Here is a 14,002-nt window from a genome sequence, read left to right as displayed (position 1 = left end):
CTGTGCCTATCTACAGTATAATTAGCACTACATGTCTACATTACGGCTTACCATTAGTTTAGCAAATCTTTCCTCCACCTCATCTCTCAGTGGCATGGACTCATCCTTGGCATTTAAGCTGCTAGTATATTTGCCACTGTTACCATCCAATCCTTGACTGTTTCCCATTGTTGGTTATGCTGCGGTGACCTATAATTGTACAACACATGTAAATTATATGATCACTGTCATCGTGAGAGGCACATGTACAGCAATACTGAAACAACACATAGCAAGGATCAAGCTTTCAAGATTCCCAGAAATCAGCTATACAAGTAGTTAGTTCTGCAAATTAAAGTGTAGACAGTATCTCATGATCACCATAGTGGTGATATTTCAATCAACAAAACAAAATTGAGTGTTTTCTAAAACAGTTTTTTTTTATTGCTGAGAATCTATCAAGAAACTGAGGTAGTAAATCATGTCATTCCCGTATACATGTATGAATCCATTTATAACAAAGCAATAACTAGTGAATACATTGTTATACCATATTTGCTATAGTACAGACTGGCTTCACTACAAATATAGCTGTCTGTTGATCATAGACCACACACTTGATAGAGGAATTTGGGAATACAGGTATTTATGGATCATGTGAGCTGTTACCCAGTGGGGCCTGCTATGGATCGGAAGTGTTACATTTAGGGGACATACAGGCTTTTGCCTGATATGTATACCCTCATGCCTGTGTTACAACTATTACATGTACTTGAGCTGCAATGTGATATGTTATAATTATAGTAACACCTATCGTTAACAAGAGCTAATTATTATTATCTCTAGTTTTTAATAACTGATATGGATATAGCATCTCCTATTTCAATATCTATTTGAAGAATTGTATTGGCTTACTGCTGACAGCGTATGATTTATAAGTTATCGAATTAGAATCCTGAATAAATGATAGCAATGGTTTCAATATGATAATATACTATTCCATTTCTGATTGATACAGTGCATATCAGATGTTGAAGGTGAGTCTGATCATACAGATTATCTCGGCCATTTGGGTCATCAGAACAAATACGTAGGTCTTATCTGCTTTATCCAGTTAGGCAGTAATAACTACACTATAAGTAGGGAAGAAGTAAATGGGTAACCTATGTTAACCATACAAATAATCAATGGTTGATAAATGAGCATGGCTCATGTAGGTCCACCGGCAGCAACACACAATTCCAATTACTGGGCCATTTATGCTTGCAGACTGCAACACACAATTTAGATAATTGGGTGTGGTTGTAAATTCAGCAACACATTCCCAATAAGTGGGCGTGGTTCACATAAATTTCTGTAGTATGTACATATAACATCTTTAACAGGCTATAGGACCTTCAGCACTTGTGCTGTAATGTCTTGATAAATAGTACAATCAAGTTTGCTTATTTATAAGTCACATATAGTCTGATCCCAGTCGAGATCTTGTATGTAGTCTCAAACTAGTAGTATCTCCTGTAACTTTTCTTAGTAACTAGACATTAATTAAGTTACTAGCTACTCTTATAAAATTATATTCGTTTGTAACATGGTCATATGTTATGTTGCTTTACTTGATATGCCTTAAGTAAAGTGGCCATTTCAGCTCAGTTTCAACTATCATTCTGTCTGTATGTACAGTACACAGAATGTATTTGGTTATAGTGTGTATGGTGCAAGTGCTTCAAATTTTTTTTTTGTAAAGCATAACTACTAGTAACTATAGTACTAGTAACTTAGCTACTTTTTGGACAGTTGTCAGTATAGTTACAAGCTAGCTACTAGCTCCAGGTATCCTGCAGTTAATCAAACTGGCAATTCTATGATTGTGTGTAATATCATAGGTGAGGGTCCTAGCTACTCTTTTGCCAGAAGAAAGCAAAGATACACATACCAGAGATTTTGCACAGAATGCACCCAATCACTTAATTTCTTTTTCGGATGGCTACTGCACTGGCTATGAATTTCCATCTTCTATTTTACATGAAAGAGTCTCCAGTATACAGGCCAGTATGTGGTAACAAAGTAAGCATCTATACATACTTGCACATGAGAAACCATGTAGCTATAGCAACACAATGGGACTACACTTTATTACAGACCTTCAGCACTTGTGCTGTAAAACCATAATGAAATAAAAATTAGACACACATTTTGTCAAATTAAAGGTTTGCCAAATTATTATTAAGCAAATGCCAAATATTCTGCTTACCAAAGTTTCTGCTTATACGGTAATAGAATATGTGTCTGTTCCAGTACATCATAGACATTTGTATATACGTATCAAAACGAGGAGCAAAGCACCTTAGCATGACAGGTAAGACACTGTTCATTTCCACACAACCTTTCCACAAAACTGGGAGCATGATATTCTAGTTTATTATTCAATTTCTAATATATACATCTCTAGACTAAAGAAAGTATGGAAGTTTTGACTGCCACCAGCTAAAATGTCTGAAGCCAATACATCTGCTATAATCTATTATGACATGTTTGTCACACAAATGTTGACAGAGGCACATTCCTCTAACAAGTGATGAACATGGCAAATGCAACGGTTTGCCTATAGTAGCCACCTTCTACTGATTATTTACATACTCCTCGTGGAGAACCCCCAGGGCATTAAACTTTACATATTTTGTGCAATCAGCTAAACACATTGATCAACATGACTGTCTAGTCAATGAAGCCAATTAAATCTACAATAAAAAGAAACCTTCCACATGACTGTAAACAGAGCTCACAAGGCTCTGCAGTGTAATGGTAACTGTTTAGTAAAATAAAATGATGAAGGATACGACCTATATCACTTGACTACATGGGCATCAGTAATAATAAGTGAAGTATGGAAGTGGGCGTGGTCTCAAACTGAGGGTGATTCTGGACTTATTTTCATGCGAAACTCTATTGAAACAAAACAATCATATAACCAAACAACCTTTATAAAGTTATTGTCAATGGTTTAATTGATAGTCTGCATGCTTGGTTAGGTAAAAGACATTTACTTATTCTCCAAAGGCAGTCCAAGGGACCAACATGAATAGCATCAATGGATCCAGTGATCACCAAGCATCTAAAATTTTTAAACATAAAAACCCAGGTGGCACCAACATAACACTGGAACTTCTTAATCAATCAGTAGCTAAGTTGACAAAAAATTACTGAAGCTTACAAGGTTAATCAAAAGGCATATATTGCGTACTATATAAGGAGTGATCACATGTACCTGAACTACTGCTGTTAACTGAACAGCCAGTGCAACTCAATTCCTTAGCATCCCGGCTACACAGCTTGTGCTTTATTATCCATATGTATAGCACACACAGCAGTGCCGTCACATAAATAATGTGACAATATCATAAAGAACATTATAATGCATACAGAAACTGAATCAGAGAGAAACATCTGAAAGAAAACAAAAACTAATACTTGCATTATATCTATAGCTATTGAAAAATAGATATCGCATAGCTGTATTAGTATTCTCGTATGTGCTAGGCAGGGGGGCAGGTAGAAGTCCGGTTCTCTCAGACCCTTTTATACTATTGTAATGTAAGACCATGTGTTGGAGTGTGCAAATCAATCTTGTGGTAATGAATGAATGAATATATTTTGTGCACACATGCAAGCCTAGTCATATGAATTCACTTATGTGTAATATTTCTGAACAAGCCAAAAAAAGTTGATACAAAACTAATTTAGTTGGACACGCATTGCTCAGCTAACATGTTTGCATAAATATTTGAGACATTACAAGTACCCAGCTCTTAAGCATGTGCAAACCATTTGCAATGCCACAATCTTTCCTGTTATGTTAAAGGTCATACCCACCAATTAATAGCTAGGTTCAAATTGTAGCTGTTGTCATACATATTCACATAGCAATAGCTACACAAATGACAAATTATTGGGTACGGTATGGTACCTATATCACCTTGGTAACAGGACACCGTGTAGGCTAGGCTAGGCCAGGATAGGGTGAGATGTGTATATCCTGGTAAGGTTAGAACAGTGAGTAGTGTAGTGGCTAAAGCGTGCATAGTGATAGCTATAGCAAAATCAACAAGAATTGAATACACCTGATCAGTTGAAATCACTGTTCGAACACAGAAATACATGGAGAAGTTAGATGGTAACATACTGCACTTCAGGGTTTGTCTGACTGAATGGGGCGTCACAGATAATTGTAACAGATATCAAGTGTTTGTAAATCTCACTTATACAGAAACAGGTTGGCTACCTAGTAGCTATTTCATTTCAATAAAGATATTCAGCACATTTGGGGACTAAATATATAGCCATCATGACATCTCCAGTACTAATAAATACAATACTTTACTTTGTACTTCAGTCTATTCGTTGCGTTATAAACTCTCAAGAAACAAGCACACATTACAATCAAGCTGACATACAAACTCACGATTGTGGTACAGAACAATACAAACAACATACCCGCGTAATGAAAGCTTCTATTGATCAGTTGTCTTGAGGCTTTGATTGCACCTGTCAACGAATGTTCGCACTTGCCACACACCTAGTCATTTCATTCCGGATATCTTCAGGATACTGTAAAGTTTTTTGTTGAAAGATGGGCGGGGTGTTAATCTTGTAATTCTGGTCACGTGATTGCTGGCCGCATTGTCAGCATTTTAGCCATAATTTACTGACCTCAGATTATTTCATCTCCCCCGAAATTGATTAGATTTGTTTAGTGTTGCCATGTTGGTGAAGTTAGCATCGTTATTCGTCATCTCTGTGTATATAGGCTGTGGATCAGGTTTGCACATAGATTTATCACGTTACAATACTTCTAAACACTTTCACCGACAGCGCAAAACATTTGTGCTTCCGCTGAGACTTGTGATGATTGCTTACGGACAGCTCCCGATTGTGTATGGTGTAGCCAAATCGTAAGTTCACTGTGTTTTGGTCAGTGTAGTCGAATGTACAATGAGTGGTATATATGTGTGATCAAATTATTCGTATTTGTTTGTGTACTGTAATACACGGAGATTGTATATCAAGTTGCAGCTACAGGATCTTATGGCTTAATAAACTATATTCTTCTAAGCAATGTTGTAATAAATTTGCCATATATCCACCAGTGATGTAGGTGCATATATACAGTGGAACCTGTTAATCTGGACATATGGTATACCCAAGTCTCGACCAAAGTATCCCCTAGTCTGACGCCGCCCACCCCTTCGCAAAAAGTAATGGTCTGTTGAAATACAAATACCTAATCATTTCAAAAGGAGTTCAATTAGCACACATAATGCTTGTTACGTCAGATGATTGCACTTCAATTCGAACAAAAACATTGTGTTGCCAAGGGGATTTCTGTGTGAACGTCATTGGCACGCATTAATTGGCTACCGCCGAATCTGGGCAGTAGAAATGATTTAGTATTTGTATTTCACCAGACCCTTACTTTTTGCGAACGGGCGGGCGCCGCCAGACTAAGTATCCCCTAGCAGGACACCTTGATAATCAGGATGGTTTTGTTTGGTCCCAAGGTGTCCTTAATACACAGGTTTCACTGTAAGTAGCCAACAGTACTAGTGATATAATGTATGGGGAGTTTGGGCTCTGAAACTTTAGCTAAGATATCAAACTTTCACTGCTTATATTGTCAAGTGGTTGTTCATTGTGTAACAAGTGCATCGCTGCTGCTACTACTTATACCCATACAATAGCAGCATACAAGAACTGCCATGTTTTCTTCAAAAGTAAGCAGATAGGGTCATTAATATATGTGACCATCTCAGCGAAAACCTGTCTAGTTCACACAAGCATGTGTATTGAGAAAATTGAAATTTAAAAATAATTCGTAAAATTATGCATGCTACACGAAAAGTTTTTATTGGGCCAGTACTCGAAGAAGGAAGACTCAAATAGATTAAAGCTATACACCATCTTATTCGCCTACTCATGAAATCTTTTTCATTTTTGTAGCCCCAATGGTTTGCATGTCACGTGCGTTTGTTTACGATGCGATAGACGTAAACAAAATTATCACTGTTTCTTCAACAACAAAAAACCACCTCCATACGCCTATGCACAAGTGACTGCAGGGCGAAAACTATACCTTGGTTGATCTGCCAATCCATGGTGAACATTGTAAACCAAATTCCAACTCTGTACACTAATCCAAACGGAAGTTATGGCTGCAAATGTAAGCGCCTGTAGTTTATTTTTAGTATAGTCACTGTACAAATCGATTTCCATGTTCTTCCTACTTTCTAGTGCTGTAATTCCAAAACTACTCACCACAGAAGGCTGAAACTTTGGTGAACCATTTCTTGGACAATGCAGAGAATGCTGAGAAATTTTACAAAATCAGAGGTTGTGCGAGCTAGATGGGTTTTCGCTGAGATGGTCACATGTTCTGTGTTTGATCCCACTTCTTACTACTTACATCCACACATTACACTGCACATTTTGGGTCATTTGAAATTTTAATTATTGAAGCAACTACTGAATTATAAGGAATCACATGAAATTAAAGTACTTGTTTAATGGTTCATCTTAGTAGCCAGGTGTACTTATCCATGAAAAATTACACACCGAGCAGTATAGCTATGCAATGCTCACATGTCTAGATGTTGTAGGATTGCCCCTGTATAGAGGCTTGTATATCATGGAAAGTATTGTCACAAAACAGGGTGAAGTGTAAACAATCAACTAACTACTACAATCCCACTCATATGGGGCGGTGGTCTACATATCATTGTGCATTGAGTTATTACTAAAAATAGTTGCTTTTGGGAAATTAATTACTGTTCTGCTGTTGCTAAAGGTGAGGAGTAGATAAGCAGTGCACAGAAATCTTCTAGATTTTTTTAAAGTTTGTCTATCATGACTCTTACGAAGATGTGGTCACTCTCGAGGCTGCTCTTCATTTACATAAGCATATGGAAGTAATTCGCCCCTTTATTTCCTTCGTACAAGTTGTTTTTAGAGGTTTTACTCACATGGGTACAGAAGGGCAAACATACATACACACATTTTTCAGAGAAAAAAATTCAAGAAACTGCACTCACAGCTGGCTTTGTAGCTGGTACACAGTTTAAAATGTCCTTAGTAAGTAAAGGCTATGTTCTTTTAGCAAACCACAATCTGAGTGCAATGAAATGTTTCAGTAGTTTTGTAACATCATCCTACTGTACCTTTGTTGGGATTGTTACTTTGTAACACTTTGATAAATTTATTGGAATGTGGTTGTCGCATTCTATCTTCACATGATAATGTGTCTACCATGGAATATATTTGGCCTCCCTGATACTGCTGTTACACTCTTGTTCACAATGCTGCATCTAACAGTTCTGACTTAAGATAGCACACACTGAGCTAGAAAAATATCACCATTTATGGTAAGTTCTATGATTGGGTACAGTGTAACAGTATGTTGTAGCCACAGTATGGAATATTTTTATTGTAACATCAAAACTAGGTGTCCAACAAATGCAAATTATTATCATTAACTTGAATTGAGGAATATGTTCACAAGTTACAAAGTGCAAGTCAACCTGTGTTATCTTATGCCACTCTCAGCTTAACATGGTTTGCACTCTAGTTTGTTCTGAACTATGCCATAGTTAGAAGGTACTTATTACTATATAACAGGAAGGTTTGGCAGGAGGGAAGTTTGATGAATTTGGCAAATAAGCAGTGTTTTGCCAAACTAATATCCATCAAATTCTTTGTCCAATACGAACTACATTGGCTAGTAACAAATTCGCCAAACCTTTTCCTTGCCAAAAATCCTTTTGTGGCAAATTTAAAGTTTTCTCCCACCATACTTCCTGCTATACTGTATAGTGAAGGACGGTGATAACTCATGACAGCATAACAGTTTGTGGTATGCTTAAATAAAGAATCAAAGTGTACAAGCTAACTTTAAACTACAACATTAGCATTGTCATGTTCCCATGACTTTGCTTTACTTTACCTACACAAGTACACTGCTGACTCAGAACTCTATACTGCTGTGTTTGCACAAGTTTTAGGTGTCACTGGTAACATCTATAAATGAGTTTTGATTTGTGATAGTTTGAAATAGAGGGATATTATATACAGGCTGTGTTAGATACAGTCCAAGTAGTTGGAATAGTATAGTGTCATATTCTTGTAGGTATTACTGACTTATAAATAGTGTCCCATGTAAAATGGGGCTCTTATTTTATATGCTACAGTGAAACTTCAATGAGTAGCCACCTCTCTAAAAAGACCACTCCATTATAGTGGCCATGTCAAGCAGATCCCAAAAAAATAGCTATAGTGTTTGATATGATCTCACTGTTATGTCTTTGTGTTGAAGCCATGCCACAATTTCTCATCACGGAAACACTGGCTTCTCCAGAATCCTAAAAATGATTCTATCAAGGGCTTCATCATCATCATTCCATAGTACAAACACATTTATGTGGTTATGACACAGCCTGTGTGGTATACATGACTGTACATGAAGTATTGTACTCTCTTCTAAGTGGATTAACATTTCCTTCTATGGTTTCCATATTATGTAAGGTCCAGAAATAGTTAGTTGGGATAATGGAATTTCGGCAAAAATATTGTATTCATTGATTAGGCACTTATAAGCGCCCCAAAAATAGGGTCTGATCTGTCTAGCATTCAGGACTTGTGCTTTGGAATTCGTAATTACACTGCGGCTCGTGTTAACAAACATATTTAGAGATCACGAATAGCGAAGAATCCAATCACGACAGTGATGCTCTAGGGATTTCAATCAGTTACTTTCTATGGGCGGTTGATGTTTAGGCTGTGGAGGCGATATTTCTACTTTCCGAGGGAAGGCATCACGAATTTTAAATGAAAAATTGTCCCTGGTTTATTCACCCTGACACAAAAAGAACTCACACAACTTTCGTTTCTTGACTTTCATCCCAGTATTTACTCATGTCGTGCGGCCACAATGCATTTAATTGGCAATACTGCGATTTGATTGGACGCACCAGTTCGGTAACAGTGGCACAAATCCTTGATTCTAGACAGACCAGACCCTTTTTTCGGGGTGCTTATAAGCGCCTAAATAGGGTCGGTGGTGCCAGACTATTCATTGACAGTGATGGGAGTAACGCGTTACATAATATTATTACTTTGTGGTACCTATACTACCTAAGTAATATAACGAAATATGCTATAAAAACAGGTAATATAACTCAAGTTACTTTACTTACAAATGTAACGCGTTACCTAAGTAATATAGTTACTGTAACGAGTCTAATATTACGTAATATTATTACTACAAGTAACGAAGTTACTAATCTCGTTAGTTATCCACTGAGTAACGCCTAGCCACAACGAAGTATTGAAGCCTACTGAATGAAGCTTATTCACCAGCTTCTTACTTATAACCAAGATTTGCACATTGCCCAACAACGAAATCATGTCACGTGATAAGGTGGTAGTTTCACACGTGACAGCTTAAGGCTGTGGACACAAAGTAATATTATATGTAATATTATTATAGTTACTTTATTTTATGGGTAATGTAACTAACTAAATAGTTCAGTTGCAAGTAATATGTAACTAGTTACTTTTAAAAAGTAACTTGCCCGACACTGTTCATTGATATGGATATCTGCCATCTTGGAATTGTCCTGATTATCTAGTTTTCCAAGTCAGTTTGTGTGTTAACATAATACAGTATGTACCACTCAAACGCAACGTTGTCTCGCAAGAGTGTGAGCAATTAAAAAAACTCACTAATTAAAGGGCGTGGCATCCATTTCGTTTGCAAGTATTCATCCCTAACAAAATGGGATAAATACTCGCGAGCGGAATGGTGCCACACCTTTAATTAGTGAGTTTTTTAATCGTTTGCACTCTTGCGAGATGACGTTGCATTTGAGTGGTACTGTATATTGGCTCAATGCAGGCATCTGTAATGTATTTGATGTGTTCCTTGTTGGTTTTCAACATTGTCTTGTGTTTTCTAGTATACAGACCGGCCAACAAGATGTTTTCATGAAACAGATAATAAAGGCAACTGTTCTAACAGTGAATTAGTGGATGCTGTTGGAAGTGTTTCTTTTATACGAGTATGTACTTATTTTATTTGTATGTGTGAATTTGTGTCTGTCTTATTCACAAGTATGTACATGCCAATCTTTTACCGTATACAGAATGATTCAGTTAACAGCCAAGTGCTAGTGAGTCCACAGCAAGTTAAGATTAAACTGAGACTGGGTATGTTTTTAGCAACCCTGATTGTATTACAGTTCTGATACTCTTATGTGTCTATATCAGCAAAGACCTGCACAGTTTTGAACCAAGACACGAAACTCCACAATTTCTTTTGCTAGTATTTTCTCATACGCTAGTTTTAGCCATTTTTGTTCACTGGTGCTTCATCTTCTTTTCTGATTTTTACAAGCCTGTAAAGAAGCGGATGGTATCAATAGCATGTAACCATGTACCATCTAGTGTAGCCCATAGGATAGGAGAGATTATGTAAAAACAGAGGCTAGTAGGTTAATGTGGAGCTCCCTAAAAATAGGCAGAATTAAAACACAGTGTTGTCCATAACTTGGTGTCTAGTTTGTACCACTAGCTTTTGTGTGTATATAGACCACTTCAACTTGATCACTTGTTTCACGGGCAAAAAAATATCAAGAATATAGCATCGGTGGGGCAGTATATAAATTTTTAAATTTAACACAAAATCAGAACAAAAGGAGTGCAGAAATAACAAACACAAGTGAGCATGGTCTTGATGATGCAACTTGCATCCATAGAGGATATTGCAGGTGAACAGTAGTAATAAAGAAAAAGCTATCAAGAGTTTTATAGTGATTTTTCCTTGTGAAAAGTTTTAAACTCACTAAATGTGTAGGTGGGTCGGTTGGGCCAGTGAAAAGTTATGCATCACTACAGTGACAATCATTGTTTGCTGTTGTTGTGTAGGTTCTCCAGAGTCATTCAATATACAGGTTAACAGGGTTAGAAATGCTCCTTTGGACTTGTATTTTGTGATGGATCAATCACTGTCAATGGAAGGCTCCCTGAACACCTTCAAAACTGTGACCAATACACTTTGTAAGTAGTTACATGCGTTCCTGATGTATGCATGTGAGCAATACATAGGATGACATACATTACACGTATACTGTATGTTCTGTAAGGAATCCTGTCTGTAAATGTCTGCTGTCTAACTGTTTTCTGCTTGCCCACTGACAAATGTATAGAAATAGTAACCCGTCAGTGATGGTGATGAAGTTGATGTTAACCAATATCTGATCTCAAACTGAAGTCCAGCACTATTATGACTGTATGTGTTAGTGGTCAACATAAACTAAAGTTTCAGTGGTAACTCCATTTTATAAGTAACTTTGCGTGGGCGAGATAAAGGAAAAAGCACACTATAAATTTCATAAAGTACACTTTAGGGCAAGCAGACCACAAAGAGTGCTATATTGGACCGTAAAGAGTGTTTTATTCGTACAATAAAGCACTCTGTGGGCAATAAAGCACAGTTTCCCACATGCCCTAGTGCAAGCTAATACCCCATGGCACTCACACCAGTATGACTAATCACCCAAGCCGGTGAAGGCTGATAGCCTCGCCACGCTGAGTGATCAATCACCCAAGCCAATGGGTCATTCCATATCAAATCAACAAAAAAAAATCCGGACCCCTTTCAATTTTCATGGAATTTAGCACAAACGTGGACCCTTTCAAGAAACTTTCTCACACCAAAATTTGGCTCATTTCATTGGTCTCCCTTTAAATTATGACCACTCAAAGTTTCTGCTGAAAATTTTATTTTACTTACACATCTTCAATAAAAAGACCATAACTTTGCTTGTGATTCATGTAGAAACTTCTGGTTTAGATTTTTGAAATCCTTATTAAATTGTCTTTCAGGTGATATGTAATATTTTATAATTGCTCAAAGGAAAAGGTCAACCTACAAAAATGTAGCTTTTTCCTTTGATCTTAATTTTCAAAAACATATTCTTTAATTAAATTTATTTATGGTTTACATGTTGTTCTAATACCTATCATTCATCACTGTGAGTTTAAAGTTGGGACCTATAGTAGATCATGAGTTATTAGTGTTAATGTGTAGCCTTGTAATCACTGCTGTTTGGTATTTTTACAGTGTAATTTCTAATACCAATTGCAAGTAACCTTATATTGGTATGTCAAATATCATTTCATGCATTAAAATAGTTAGGGTTTGTATTGACAAGGGCTCACTACAGTGAAATCAAGACACACGGTAGTGTGTCGTGCGGTTCAAGAAGCCGGCACGCAACACCCGTGAGTATATTAACAGGAAGAAAGAAAACGCGATTTTCGCACCTCCGTAGCTCCGTGCTGCCTTGACAAAACAAGACGATTTTTGCTGTGGGCACTCCCTCCAACTTCAGTACTCCACATTCCAAATTTGAGCGAAATCGCTTCAAGCGTTCCGGAGATATGCGACTTCAAAAATTGGCTTAGTTTCTTCGTTTTTTTTTCTTCTTATTTTTCTTCCTCTTTTCGCACACTTACAAAAACTGCTATAAGACGCGAACACCATATCCGATTGCCTTGAAATTTGGCACACAGAAGGGGGGTATAAAGGCGCATCTCGGTACCAACTTTGCCTGGAATACGATAAACAGGCAAAGAGTTATGAACGGTTATTGCCAAAAAAATAACACCAATATGTTGTCACGCCTACAGGGTAAACCGCGTATGGGAAGAAGCTGAAAATTGGTGGGTGAATAGGTTAACTATTGAACCTCAAACCTTTTGTGGTTTGAAAGAAATCGAGCTAAAAGCCAGGAAGATACAACGAAAAAACCAACAGTATGTAACAATTATGCAATCGAGATTAGCTAATAAAAAAAACGACTGCTTGCCACGCCTACCAGATAAACCACTGGGGGTAATGCTTTGAAAATCGTTGTACAGATGGAGTAATCATCTTAGAATGGCTCTTCAATGGTGTAGAAGAATCAGACGTAAAGCCACGGAGTAGTGGTGTGCGATATCAGGATTTTTATTTCGATATTATATCGATACGATATTGGGGTAAATATCGAAATTTCAATACGATTTTCGATAATTTTTAATTGTGTGGGTGGTGTAATTGCGTGGGCGGCCGATATTTATAAATATGCTTGAAATACAATTTGCACACAAACTATTACATAAAACTAATAATAAGCCTAGAAAACTGGCAGACAAGTTTTTAAAGTGGCTAGATAGTACAGAACCAACCTTCATTTCTAGCGTGATTATGCAATCATACACTAAATGCTGTAGATTTATCGAAATATTCTTCGATATTTCGATAATTATCGCAAAATATTACCTTGTTGATAAATATCGAAATCTGCTAAAGCAGTATCGAAAATCGATACGATAACGATATCGACAAAATTATCGCGAAATCGATATTTTTTCGATATATCGCACATCACTACCACGGAGTTATAACACGAAATCCAACTTGGTGCAGCAAGTGCGAGATCGAGATACTCTAATAGAGCAGTCATCCTAATAGAGCAGTCACCCTGAAGAGAATTCAAGAGATCAGCTAGAAACAAGTAACCTGTATAGAGATCAGCTAGAAACAAGTAACCTGTATAGAGATCAGCTACAAACAAGTCACCTTGTGGAGAGATCAGCTACAAACAATTCACCCTGTAGAGAGATCAGCTAGAAGAAGTTATCTTGTAGGGAGTTCATGCAACTATGGAAAGAGATAGTTCAGCTAGAAGAAATCACCTTATAGAGTTCAGCTACAAACAAACCACCATGTAGAGAGTTCAGCTACAAACAAATCGCCCTGTAGAGAGATCAATAGAAGAAGTTACCTTGCAGAGAGTTCAGCTACAAACAAATCTCCCTGTAGAGAGATCAGCTAGAAGAAGTTACCTTGTAGAGAGTTCAGCTACAAAGAAACCATGATGTAGAGAGTTCAGCTGCAAACAAATCACCTGTAGAGAGTTCAGCTACAAACAAA

At 37.1% G+C, this 14,002-nt stretch overlaps 2 protein-coding genes across 3 annotated transcripts in view; one reads left to right on the top strand and one right to left on the bottom strand.

The window, feature by feature from the left end:
* LOC136249463 (formin-like protein 2) overlaps nucleotides 1-4,615 on the bottom strand; it is a 35,631-nt gene extending 31,016 nt beyond the window's left edge. For both annotated transcript variants that reach the window (XM_066041474.1, XM_066041475.1), the window contains exons 1-2: nucleotides 4,471-4,615; nucleotides 52-189 (exon numbers count right to left, since the gene is read on the bottom strand). In XM_066041474.1, coding sequence (XP_065897546.1) covers nucleotides 52-168 — 117 coding nt within the window. In that variant the 5' untranslated portion in view covers nucleotides 169-189; nucleotides 4,471-4,615. The remainder of the gene's footprint in view (nucleotides 1-51; nucleotides 190-4,470) is intronic.
* Nucleotides 4,616-4,635: 20 nt separating this feature from the next.
* Nucleotides 4,636-14,002, top strand: part of LOC136249464 (integrin beta-1-A-like) — a 37,774-nt gene continuing 28,407 nt past the window's right edge. The window contains exons 1-5 of the mRNA XM_066041476.1: nucleotides 4,636-4,795; nucleotides 4,849-4,928; nucleotides 9,981-10,082; nucleotides 10,167-10,230; nucleotides 10,948-11,079. Coding sequence (XP_065897548.1) covers nucleotides 4,738-4,795; nucleotides 4,849-4,928; nucleotides 9,981-10,082; nucleotides 10,167-10,230; nucleotides 10,948-11,079 — 436 coding nt within the window. The 5' untranslated portion in view covers nucleotides 4,636-4,737. The remainder of the gene's footprint in view (nucleotides 4,796-4,848; nucleotides 4,929-9,980; nucleotides 10,083-10,166; nucleotides 10,231-10,947; nucleotides 11,080-14,002) is intronic.

This window comes from Dysidea avara, chromosome 3, assembly GCF_963678975.1.
Source record: "Dysidea avara chromosome 3, odDysAvar1.4, whole genome shotgun sequence".
Lineage (NCBI taxonomy): Eukaryota > Metazoa > Porifera > Demospongiae > Dictyoceratida > Dysideidae > Dysidea > Dysidea avara.
The sequence above is the reverse complement of the archived record's forward strand: the minus strand, read 5'-3'. Positions and strand labels throughout refer to the sequence as shown.